At 34.4% G+C, this 13,906-nt stretch overlaps 1 protein-coding gene across 13 annotated transcripts in view; it reads left to right on the top strand.

The window, feature by feature from the left end:
- The window catches only part of LOC131873647 (LRR receptor kinase SERK2-like), a 101,455-nt gene extending 97,352 nt beyond the window's left edge, over nt 1-4,103 (top strand). For all 13 annotated transcript variants that reach the window (XM_059216670.1, XM_059216669.1, XM_059216677.1 and 10 more), the window contains one exon: nt 3,567-4,103. In XM_059216670.1, the coding sequence (XP_059072653.1) occupies nt 3,567-3,881 (315 nt within the window). In that variant the 3' untranslated portion in view covers nt 3,882-4,103. The remainder of the gene's footprint in view (nt 1-3,566) is intronic.
- The last annotated feature ends 9,803 nt before the right edge of the window (nt 4,104-13,906 follow it).

Raw genomic sequence — 13,906 nt, 5'->3', positions numbered from 1 at the left:
GATTCTCCAAGATATACCTTCCCTAGATAAAGCCAGTTTGGATGTCACTAACAAAAGTGGGGAGGATACAAATAAGCCTTAGAGCCAAAACCTTTGCTAAGATTTTGTATGAAACATTAAGCAATATAATGGGTCTCCAACTCTTGATTTGAGCTCCATCTCCTTTGGGCAAAAGCTTGATGATTCCCCTGTTAATATTACTCCCCAAAGAGCCTTTACTAATAAATAGCTTTAGAGTAGAACATCAAAAAATCTTCACTAATCCAATCAATAGTTTTTTTGTAAAAATCATCAGGAAGCCCATCAGCACCTGGTGATTTATCATTTTAAAGGTTCTAATAGCGTTAACACTCTCATCCTTGGAAATTTCTCTAGCAAGCAGCTCACAATGTTCCTCTTGAATTTTCCTTGGAATGATCTTTCTATAGAGATCTTAGTCTTCAACCCAATCCTAATTATTGTCTTCAGCAGAGAAAAGATTTCCATAAAAGGTTTGGAATTCAAACACGACCTGAACAAGATCAATCATATGCTGATTATCGACCCATATTTAGCCAGTCTCCTCCCCAGCCTTTTTCTTCTTTATATACGTAAAGAAGAATTTAGAACCTTTGTTACCATTGTTAGCCAATTCATTTTGGTTCTTACTTTTAGCCTTTGAATTTTCTCAAGTTGCAATTTTCTCAAGTTGTGCTTGACTTCTACTAGCTCCCCATTCAAGGATTTGTTAAAGGGTCCATCTTGCAACTTAGATTCAATACAGAGAAGCTTCTCCTGCAGCATATTCTCAGATCTCTTTCCATCTAAGGCTATCTTTTTCCTCAGCACCTGGAAAAGAGATCTCCAACTACTTAGTTTTACATCTGTCAATATGAAAAAAATTCTTTAACAAGATCTTGTTGATTTCTCTTAGGGTAAACATACCCTCATTACAATCCTCAATATTGAACAAGTCAGTATTAAGTTTGAAACTGTTTCCTTTATTTATCTCACTCTGCTTCCCATTGTTTTGCAGTTGGATTCCCATCTCAATAGGATGATGGTCAGAGAGAGTGGACGTGTGAACTTTGACCAAATTGCCATCATCAATCTGGTCAACACAGAAATAATCACCGTTGACATAAAATCTATCAAGGCTACTGTAGATTCTTTTGGGGCCTTTTTGAGAGTTGCACCAAGTAAACCATATGCCTCTACTATCACCTTTCAACCCCTCTAATGGATCAAATAATTTCAGAGAATTTTTCATCTTGAACCAGAAGAATTCTTATGCCATTTACTTTTTGGACAAATGTTAATTAACCGGAACCCTAGCAATTCGTTAAGTAAAAAGAAATGGATAAAACGAACACCTGACAGCCTAACGCTAACAGTAAACTAATTATTGAAAAACAATCCTTAGTTGCTGCTTAACAAGTTTCTGGCTGCTACACGAAGTCATAGCTGAAGTTCATATTATGTACAAGCATTTCATAAGTATTTCAAAATTTCAACAGTGATGGCTTTTGGTTGAAGTCTCTAACTTTCAAAGCGATTCAAGAGCTGATGCTCAAAACTGCTGTTATCTTTTTTTTTTCTTTAAATGCATGGGAGTGGATCCACAACCAGCAATTAATGTATTGAAAAATAAAAAAACTCAACATTGAATAACAAATAAAACAAAACAAAACTAGAAAATTAAAAATGCCTAAAAAAAAATAATTGAGAAAAAAGTTAAAAGCCTACCAAGATATCACTTCATAATATTTGCTCTTTAACACCTTACAAACCCTAGCTGATTGCTTGCAACCCCTAGCCTAATGTAGAGCTCAATAAAACAGTCAAAATAAGCAGAACAGAAACTTTTTTGGATGTTTGGTATTTTTCTGGTTTTGATTGTGTTCAATTTTTTGCATCAATATTTTGTCACTTTTGGATCACTATCCTGATCCATCATCAGGATGAAAGAGAGCTGGAGAGAAATATGGTGCATTACAGATCAAGCCAAACTAAAAAGGGTGAGAAGGGGTGAAGTACACACAGTTCAAGGAAACTTAAGATGAATGAAAATTAACATAAAATAAAATATAGATTGGAATCATATGATGAATCACATGTACAGATTTGATTCATAATATTATCACAATAATTTGGAAGGCTTCAACTAAATTTAGCATAAAATAAAATAAAATATAAATTAAAATAATATTATAAATAACATGTATAACTGATTGCATTCTATTCATATTATAATATATTATCATAACAAATAACATCCCCACTGAAGGGTTGTCAACTAAAGGAAAAAAGAAAGAAAAATGAAAAAATCAATAAACAAGGTAAAACCAAAAAATAAGACCATCAAGCAATGAAATGAATAAGAATAAAGTAAAATAATTAAAAAAGAGTAGATAAAATTAAATAAAAGAAATTAAAATTTCAAATTAATTGAAAAGATATCGAGACACAAAAGAATAATAAGATTTAAATAAATAATATGCGTCATCTATCTTATTGAATAAATCAATTGATGTGGAAGACAAATAGCTAATAAGAAATAAGCAAAAACAGAAAAAGAGGTCATTGGAATAATAAAGAAAAATAAAAGAAGAGAAAGAAATATACTAATTTATTTGAAATATTTGATATTAAATATTATTCATGATAAATATAATTGATTAAATCATTTGAATTAATGTACAATAAACTATAGAAGTTTATATATATAGACAATAGAAATTAATAAAATAAATAATTAAATCAATTGAATTAATACACAACAAATAGTAAAAGTTAGTGTGTATAAGTGATAAGAAAAGACAAATTTAAATACATAGAAGAGCAATAATGAAAATCAGATGAATTAGAAAATATATGAATATTGTTGGTTTAATTCATTAGATTTATAATATTATTAATAATTTTTTTTTAAAAGATAAATAAAACAATTATAAAAAGGAAGGGAACAGTGAAATAAGTAATGTTGATGAAAAAAAATGAACACATTTAAATTCAGAAAAAAACCAAAAATCACCAAACATGTGGAAACTTGATATCATTAATTTTTTAGATAGAATTATTAAATCAGCCGAGATTATGATTTTTTTGCTGAATAATCAGAAAACAAGTCAATAGCTAGTACTTTCATGAGTTAAAAGTTTTGCAACTATGGTTGTAACCATTACAACTCACTACATCTATGATGGGGCCAAATGCAATATAGTCTATATCTGCTCCCCTGTATCCTTTTCTCTGTTAATTCTTGAAATTAGAAATCTGTACATAAAGTCACTTTCTACGCGTGGTCATTATGTGACTTGCCTGGAACAATGGTAGTCTCTACACTGATTTTAGCTTGGAATACATTCTTTATACTGATCTGTTTAGAAGGTAACCTCATGTTTTGAATACAATATGGATAGATAAAGATTGACTTGAAACTATGCAGTTGAAGCCCACTAAATCATCACTTAGCTATTTATACTGTTTTTGGCTAATTGTTTTCTTTTGCACAGTATGTTTTTGGAACATCTACCCACTTTGATTGTGCAGTAAAAGATTTATTTTGTTGGTATTGAATGACACAGGTCAAAAAGTTGCAAAGGGAAAAACGTTTGGATGCAATTGTGGATGCAAACCTAAAGCAGAACTACGATGCGAAGGAAGTTGAAGCCATAATTCAGGTGGCATTGCTGTGCACACAAACCTCGCCAGAGGATCGACCTACCATGACTGAAGTGGTCCGCATGTTGGAAGGAGACGGTTTGGCTGAACGCTGGGAAGAATGGCAGCAGGTTGAAGTCATTCGTCGACAAGAATATGAAATGATGCCTAGGAGGTTTGAGTGGGCTGAGGATTCTATTTATAACCAGGATGCAATTGAGCTCTCTGGTGGAAGATAAGAGGTACTACATCTGTCTATTATTATTTGTCTATTCTTTCTCTTTGAGAGTTTGCTGTCGTTGCCTGGTTCAAAGAAATGAAGGCCTAGCAAGATGTATTGTACTATTATTACAAAGACATTTTATCTCTACATGAGAATATTTCTTCCTAAATGTATCCTTCATGAGATTAAACCTTCTGATTACAGCGTCGTTATGAAGTTATGAAAAATGTTCATAGTATGAGGTGTATTTCTTGGGCCAAGTTTTGTCTCTTTAACTGTTTGGTGTAAGTTAATTGTATTTTTCCAACAGAGCAATAAATGAAAAGTATTGCACATGCAGAAAGTATTTGTAATTGTTAATGGAAACAGAGCAATAAACTAACTGGGTTACAAATAATAACAAACGCAAGTCTCTAGAGCGGTTCTGGAAAGATTGTTTTGGAACCCTTTTGTTGCATCATCAATATTTGGAAAGAAAGTTGCTTATAGTTTAATAGGGAATTGCCAATATTATTTATGGAGACCATTTTATCTTTAGTAGAAGCTGGTTTTGGACCACTGCAATTCCAATTCAAAATTTATCGATGAGAAGTATAATTATTAAAATATTAATTTTGATGATAAATTATATTTTAAATTGGTAATTTATTTCATAATAAATCATGTTGTGTGTTCCCTGTCACTTGATTTTTAGAAAGTTACTATGTGATCCATTTTGAGTTAAGATTGGCAATTGTCAATATTATTTAGAGACAATTTTATTTTAATAAAAGTTGGTTTGGGCTTACAACCATTTCAATTCAAAATGATGAACGGGAGGTATTATAATTGAATGAATCAATAATTAAAATTAATTTTGATAATAAATTATTCCATAGAAAATGATGTTGTGTCCCTTGTCACTTGATGAAAATATTACAAGTCTTAATTGCTATTAATATATGTTGTTTTTGATAATAAAGCAGCCAAAACAGGGGGGCTGACCTGGAAAAAACAGCAAGCCTCAAAAGAGAGCTGAACCAGCACACACAGAGCTGACAAACAACAGTCAGCCAATCCCTACCTTAAATATCAAAAACATAAACCGCCTATAGCTATTGGATAACCCAAGATTGAAACCAATTTCGTCCAAATAGCTCCTTAAACAACAGATAAACAACATATTGTTCATAGTATAATAATTGAGAAAAGTAGCAAGAGTCTTAAACTTAACAGTGATCCAGCCGATCCCGAAAAATAAAACTATGACAAAAAGGAAAAGCTTCCACCATTAAACATGGTTACCAGCTCCCAAGTGCTGTGAGAGCATGAGCCCAGTCCAGTCTTCAACAAGGAATTCAAACAGTTCCTTCGTGGTGTCGCCTTCTAGCCCGCTCTTATCCAATTTCTCCTGGTGCAATAGGTACATTGAAGTAGCCGAGGAGTGTATGACCTTAATGGCGAATTTTTCAATTTTGTCAACATGGGATTCCAAATAATCCAGCTTTTTCTTCACACCATCCAAGTCCTCGAAGAGAGCATTATAACCCACACACTGCACCACCTCCTCCTCCTCCCCACCTTCAGTAGCAGTCTGCCTGTCCTCAGACTTACGACCCTCTTCCTCAGAGATATGCGGGGGGGAAATGTTAGAATAAGGGGAGGCAGTCTTATTATCATCCTTGTTTATCTCTGAGTTAGGGGCCTTGGTACCCTGCTTAGAGGAATCAAAGCCTTCTGTAGCCTCCATCTCATCCTCAACCTTTTCACTTCCAACCTTAGAATTTTTCTCAGAATCTTCCTCCTCATTAGCATAGTTCTTTCTGACAATAATTTGTTTCATCCGGGGTTTGCTTGCAAACTTGTGGGATCTTCGCGGGGTCACACCATCCTCCGCGTCAGACTCGACTAACAAAATTTCAGGTTCTTTCTTGGTTTTTTTGGAAGTGGGTTTAGCAGCTGAAGGGTTGCCTTTGTTTTTCTCCCCAATTTTGGGGGAAATGAGGGGGGCGTGGTCAAGGGATTGACAAGGCGTAATAGGCTTTTTCGAGGTCTTTTTGAGACCTTTTTTAAAACCAACAAGGGGGCCCTGGATGGAGGGAGTAGTTTGAACAGAGATGGGTTTAGGGGGACACAGGGCCGTGTGGAAGTTGTAGAGCCGAAACTTCAAACCCTGGTGGAGGATGGTGTAATTGCTATCTGGAGTCATGCAATGGCAGACATCTTTAACAATAGACTCTAAGGCGTGCAATAAAAGAACGGGAAATAAATAGTATCATGGTTGCGAAAGTGATTGAGCAACGGAAAATGTTAGTAATAGAAAACACCATACCTTCCCTCAAGGGTAAAGTATTTCATAATAATTTTGCACACCTGGTCCCATGGGTATGGAAGGCATTCCCTGTTGAAACCCCCTCGCATCTTGACAGGTTCCTCATCCTTTATGTAGAAGCGGTTCATGCTGGTCTCATCCACGACCCTGCTGGTTTTCTTCCACTTCCTTCCCTCATTTGAAAGACCCGTGGCCTGGACAATGACGTCCTCACCGATTTCAAATGATATTACAATTATTACAATTATTAATATATGTTGCTATTACAATTATTACTAGTGAATAAATTCTTCATTAATACATTTATGATTGTATCTATTATTAATGACACTTAGTTATTACATGTTTATAAAATGTGAAATGTTCATTGGTATTCAGTATTTAACACGTACTTTTATTATTTTACACTTTGTGAAGGTTCAAAAGATAGTGTGTATTAAAGAATAAAAGCAACGAGTACAATTCCAACATATTTGTTATTTGATAAATAAAGCAATGATAACAAGGGCATTGGCCCTTTACAAAGCTAACAGGCTAACATAAATAAACAGACCAAGCAGGGGTGTAAACCCCAAACAAACAAAGTTAGATAGGCCAAACAAACCCACCTGTCTAACCATCAACAAACCAACCCAACTCAAGAGTGGGGAGAATCCACAACTTGATGAAGGGGGGGTTGGGGAAGGGGGGTAGATTTTCCTTTCCGCTTGCGACAAACAACCGTCCAGGCAACACTATCATTAGGAATATTCAAAGACAAATTAGGCGGGGGAGACCCTGCAGAGACACTGCCAGACTGCTGCAGCAGAACACCAGCAGACTGTTGCTGCAGAAACACAACAGACTGCTGCTGAAGAAGATCAAAATTGCTAGGAGAAGGGCGAAGCTGAGGATCAGGAGCAACAGATGTAGGAGCCAAGGGGATGAAAGAGTCCACAATAGTAGTAACCTCAACAAAGTCATCATCAGCAGTAAGGAGCACCTCATCTCGAGAGGATTCAACCGAGACAGAGTTAGAAACATTAATTGTCAAGTGATCTTCAGTAGCGTCCTTCCACCAAGTAGTAGCGCCTCTGTGGCGAGAGAGAGAGCAGTTTGAAGCTAAGTGGCCCGTTGAGAAGCACCTTCGACAGCGAAAGGGGAGGTCCTCATAATCCAGTGGTTGAGCCCATGGCTTATCCCCAACCATAAGAACCACATCCCTGGGGAGGGCCAGAGATATGTCAACATCAATTAATAGGCGAGCAAAGGTAGAGTGACCCATGGAGGTCGTGACATTGTCAACCTGCAAGAAACTGCCAATGGAGTTAGCAAGAAGGCTCCCATAAATGGAGGGGGAGATTGGGGAGGCAGACCCAAACCAGACGAATAGATAGAGATTCAGTAAGGGGGTTGAAGGAAGAAGACCATGGCTTAATGGAGAGAGAGTGATCCCCCCAAGACCACAACTTTCCCAGAACCAAATCACGGTCAAGAGTAGAGGTAAAAGAAGCAATGAAAAAACCTTTAGCACATGAGAAAAGCTCAATGCCATAAGCAACTAAAGGCTTCCAAGAATCACTCACCCAATGATGAAGGTCTGGAAGGGAAAGCCAAAACCCAACAAATCTGCAGACCAAAACATTGTGTTGGTAGAAATCGATATTCTCCACAACCTCCTGGCCACATACCACAATAGGGGAAGTCTTGGCACAAGGAAGAGGATGAACCCCCTTGGAAGGATGTGCAGCAAATCTGGCCACACGAGCAAAGCTACGGTTCCCAGCAAAAGAAGGTCTGGGCAGAGCATTAGCAGCCGCAGGAGGGTCGTCGGGAGCACCACCAGTATGAGGAGAGTCCCTATTAACCTGAGCATCAGCAGCAGCAACAAGGGCGTCCAAATCCAAAATCGGATTAGTTATTAACATATTAACATATTTGTTATTCATTACACACAATAGATTTTACAAGTCAACATAATCTAATTCTTTAAAAGCCACCATCATTACTTATAACGCCATTTGAATGTAAGGATGCTATCTATGTCATAAATGTGTATTCTTTTATATGTATAAACTTGCCTTTGAAAATATATGTTACACTTTCTAATTGATCGTTGTACTAATAAAAAATCAAAATTATTTATTCTTATTTAAACAAAAAATATCAGTGTTTATATATATTTCAAATTATTTGGAATAGAAATTAGATCAAATAGTACAATTTTCTTAACATGTTCTCTAAAATGTTATGCATATTAAATGCTACAAACATTAAGTCCAACAAGTATTAAAAAAAACAAAGTCAACTTCTAAGACTTCATTGAATGATTAATCCAGAAAGTTATGTAAACAACTAGTTAACACAAAATTACTAGGTGAAGAAAGACTATAAATTCAATATATATATTTTAGTTGAAATTCTTGTTTATTTTATTATATGTTATAAAACTTGCAATACAACATTGCACCATGGATAATTTTTATTTGATTTAAGTCATCTAATCATTTTAATTATTGGTTTGTTTATATGAAATCTGTATTAATATTTTTGTAAATTTTTTTTATGTAGTACTAAAAATATTCTTTTGATATGTACATTCATGGTCAGAAGGCCCAATTAAGATTTTATAATCATACATCCAAATACACAAACACAATAGAACCAAATTACTTTTATTGATTCATAGTCATGAAACTCATCAGAGAGTATTGCAAAGGGCTAGTATATGAGGCCTCAATCTTAAATTATACATAAACACAATTAGCTTGTGAATTGACAAACTTCTTATGTGATATTACAATCAATTGTTAGCTACAATATACCATGTAACGCTAATGCCAACTAATTGTGCAGTCCTAATGGAATTCATCATAATTAGAACCACAGCCAACAACCTTTCAAATGATCATGAGTGATGTTGATATAGTGAGCCTTAGCCTCTTAAATGATCCATGTCATCTATAAGGTGGTGCAAAGTTTGATGCAAGATGAAACATTTGACTATGGAATGTGTAGAATGGGTTCTTCTAGAATGTGTGGCGCAGGAGCACCTGGGTGAATTGGCAATCAACACTAACAAAATATTATTTCGTGCTTGTTTTCTTTCAATTTTGCTTTGTTTTGATTTGGCATCTTTCCATTATCTACACAATCTGATCTGCGGGGTCTTAATTTTCACTATAATATGAGCACATCACTTGGTGATCCATCATCAATGGAGTTGGTACTAATTCAAGACTCCAGACTCCACTTTTGAATGTTTTGGCTGTAGAAGTCAATGATTGTGTTGAGGTAGAACTTTTAGATGATTGGCATAAATTATAGTTCACATTGCATTGCCTAACCACAAGAGGCCTTAAAAACTTCAAAACGAATGCAGTTGGCAGTTTCAACAACCTCTGCGAGCATCATCACTGCCTATGCCAAAATGGGGGCTTTGGAACAGGGAATGGAAATCCATCGAAACATAAAAGGATCGAGGAATTTTGGCAGATGTTAGAGTTTCAACTGCCCTGGTAAATATGTATGCAAAATGCGGAAGTACAGACAAGGCCCGTGAACTGTTTGAAACAACGCCTCCAAAACCTATGAGAATTGAAACCGTTGAAGTTCCCATTGTCAAGCATTAGGCGGTGAATGGCATCGAAGAGGTGAAGTAAAAATGCTGTCAGAGTCATTCATCAAATTGCAGATAGAGAATTGGGAGATGTGGAAAGGCATCGACCATTTGAGCTTTAGTCGGGCAGAGGAAAAGAAAATGAAACCATGAAAATTCATTGCAGTCTATCAAATGCAGGCAAAAGAAGAGAAAGGGGTAGCATTGGTATCGGCCAAGAGGAAGAGAGTTTGGGAGGGGCTATGTGCAAATAAGTTAGAGAGCAGAGAAAAGCGAGTAGAGGTGCCTGAAGACACAAAGCATTGAGAGTTAACAAGGCTTTGTGAGAGGGCGGTTGTAGAGGCAGACAAAAATGTTTAGATTTGAGAGATAGTAAAGAAGGATATTGTGCAGAGAGAAAGGCCATGACTGTAAATAATGTGTTCACAGATTTGATGGGAATAAAATTATTTTTCTATGCTCTTTATTGTTTTAAGTGTTTTTGAGTTTAGAAATTGTAGGCGGGAGGGAGCACCTCTGCATTAAGGTGTGATAAGAATATGTAATGAATATTGATGCATACTTCCCTTAGACTAATGAACTTGGAAATGTATCCAAAAATTGTTGGATAAACGTGGAGGGTCAGGCAAACCTAAATAATGAATCTATATTAAAACTTTGATATACTTGAAAATGAGTTTGGGACTTGAATATACCTTTGAGGTGGGAACAATACATTGTAGTGAGAGTATGGAAACTAGAATATTAGTAACAAACTTACAAAGTAATAAATAACATGAAAGAAAATATTTTTGGTCGAGGTAAGATTAGTTTTACATTTTGGAGGCTTTCGGATGATTTGAAAAGCAAGTCCTTAACTTTGAGATAACTAGGGGTAAACCAAAATAGTTTACCTTATCTTTAAATATCAAATATGCATCTTCAATTTTTCTTCTTTCCATTTCATCAAATATTCTTCATAATTACGTAGAGAGGCTAACACTACAAGTGGCACCCACCCATTTTTTTTTTTCCATGTAATAAAAAGATAAAGACTACAATCTAAATTAAAAAGCAACTTTCTATTATTATTATTTATTAAATGTAACACAATTATATTTTTACATCTACATTTAAAAAAACTTTTAATTTAAAATATTGTGTTTTTAAATCCAGATTTTAAAAAACTTCTTTTAAATTTTTTTTTTTTCATGTAAATTATTTCATATTTTAAGATAAAACTAAAATTTATATTTTTAAATCTAAATTTAAAAGAAGCTTCTGATTTAAAAAATTATATTTTTAAATCTAGATTTAAAAGAAACTTCTTTTTTTTTTGCATGCAAATGATTAAGACTAAATTATAATAAATACTAACCATATTAAATTAATTAATTTATACTAAAAGATAAGACTAAATTTTAATAAACATTAGTCATATGAAATTGATTAATCTACGCTAAAGGTAAAGATTTTTAAATTTGATATCTCTCGGCATCCTCTACATAAATTTTATTTATAAAATATAGGTATGCTAGTATTTATCCATATAACTCCTTCCAACTATATTTTTCAATATCTCAATTTAATATGCCTTTGAGGTGGAAATAATATGTTGCAATGAGAGTATGATGACTAGAACATTAATAACAAACTTACAAAGTAATTAGCATGAAAGACAATCTTTTTGTTCGAGGCAAGATTACTCTTACACTTGGGATGTTTTTTTTATCGAACACCTTAGGTAATTTGAAAAGCATGACCTTCACTTTGGTATAACTAGAGGTGAACTTATCTTAGCCTTAAATATCCTAATTGTGTCTTCACCTTTTCTTCCTTTCCATTTTATAAAACATTCTTCATAATATTTTTCAATGTAGCTTCTTCTAACTATATTTTTCAATATCTCAATTTCATCTATTTGTTGCTATGGTACCTATTTTCTCCATTCTATTAATTCTCTACTTTCTTCTAACTATCCTTCATGATTTTCATACAAATATACATTGTTGAACACTTGTCCAATTTCAGCTTAGTGATTTCTAAATATGAAATAAACTCTTGATTTCTCATTGTGGATCTCCCTTCTAAAATTTGGCTAATGATATAGTTAGTGAGTTAGGGAGTCTACCTAGCCTCAACTTTTTGAGAGAGGTGCTTTGCATTCCACTTAAAAAAAATAAAAACCATAGAAGAGAAAACCCAAAGGCCCCCACTATACCCCTATTTGTATATTGTTAGGGGTTAGACTAGGCTATAGATTCAAATTAGAGAATGATAGGAACTCAACATTGCCCACTCATTTTATTGATTCAATTAGTCACTTATATAATTAATATCAATATCAAGGAATTGAGATGAAGGGATAGTCATGTAAGCATGGAACAACATAGAGTCCTCATTTCCAATAGACCTTTACTCTTAACATCTAGTTGGGTCCTTTGTGTAGTAGACAAACAACTCAACCTATCATAACACATATGTAACTTGTAATACATCAGTATAAACACTTATGCTTCTGTGAGCCTAAGCTCCCATCTCTGACTCCAATTGCTAACAAGTGCTCAAACATAATATGAGGGGGATAAATCCTAATACTCAAATCATCGTGGAGGTAGAGTCAAACCTATCCTTTTCTCTACTAGTCGATCAACCCCGTCCTCTGAAATGGGGCTAGTGGTGGGTATTATTTGATACTCTTAAGTTAGCACCCCCCTTTATAGAAAGGACCCCTACAAGGAACCAAATCCAAAGATATTGGCTTGAGAGTGGTGATATACCATCACTTTATTACCGCTAACTCTTTAAGTCTTCTTTTCTTATAAGCCTTTTATGTCTACCATTCATCCTCTCTAACTACATGATTTGTAAATTCTTCTATTTTTGTCCTTTTTTTCATGACTAATATCTCTCAATTCAAACACATTCCTTGGGTTGCTACATACACTACTTCAAATAGTATCATTTTCTACTCCTATTTATTATTTTTTTATAAACAAGATCAACTCATGCTAGTATCGTATCTTAATTTCCTATCTCATGTCTTGCCAAAATTCACAATGAATTACCCTTTATGTTCACTACTTCAATTTATCTATTTTCATGTTGGTGATATTTTGAATTGAGTGATAGAATTGAATTTGATATGTTGGCAAGATCAACTTAAGCACACACCTTGAAGGGTGATAGAGTGATGGAAATGAAGTGGAATTTGAGATTTAGATGGAGGAGTGCAGATGGATTTTGGTACACATGGACCTCAAATTTATGGAGATAATGGAGGATTTAAGATAGTGGATTTTTGGACATATTGGCCCAAAACAAATTTGGATGATGGGGGATTTTTATATGGAAGAGTGAAAGCATATTTTGGATGTCAATTTTGATTTTTCTTTGAGATAAATTGCTTCTATGAGTAAATAGAAATCCATATGGATTTTTATTTTGAAATTTTTATTCTTGGATCTTCGTGGAATTTCAGTTTTTAATTTTTTCTTTTGGATCAAAGTTCCTTTTTCTGTGTCCTTTTAATGGGACATGTTCATGCTTGAATGTATGCGTAGTTTTACATTTATGCATTATATGTTTGGCATCCAAATTGATTCCAATAAAGAAATAGAATTCGTGGATGGAGAGGTATGATATGAAGGTCTATTGGATGGATTGGTGTAGGTAGGGTGTTGGAAGGATTTCAAAGATGTGTGCTTTTGTTGATCTTGATTTATGTTAGGATAAAAGGATTTTGAGCTAGGGATGATATGGATAGTATATGGAGGGATATAAGGACCTAAGATGGATGACAGGGATGAAGTTTTTTATTTTGGCACATAGGGACCCAAAATAGATGGAAAGGGTGAAGGATTGGGCTTTGAATTATAAGGATCCAATATAGAATTAGAGGGCAGGGAATGTGAATATTTGTATTTAGATGGAGGTACATGGGATTTGGTAGGGATACCAACATCTTGAGAATGATATGTATTCTTTTATCAAAGTCTCAATAACGATTTTTAAAATATCAAAAATTTGTTGAGGGATTAACCGATGGAAACAAGCTTCTTAAGAATGTTGATACCAAATGGATCTCCTTGCGGGGACCAAAAGAAATAGTTTTCTTTGAATATAAGTCTCTGATTGGACTAATGTGTGAACA

This window comes from Cryptomeria japonica, chromosome 2, assembly GCF_030272615.1.
Source record: "Cryptomeria japonica chromosome 2, Sugi_1.0, whole genome shotgun sequence".
NCBI classification, from domain to species: Eukaryota; Viridiplantae; Streptophyta; class Pinopsida; order Cupressales; family Cupressaceae; genus Cryptomeria; species Cryptomeria japonica.
This window is presented reverse-complemented; position numbering and strand designations above follow the sequence as displayed.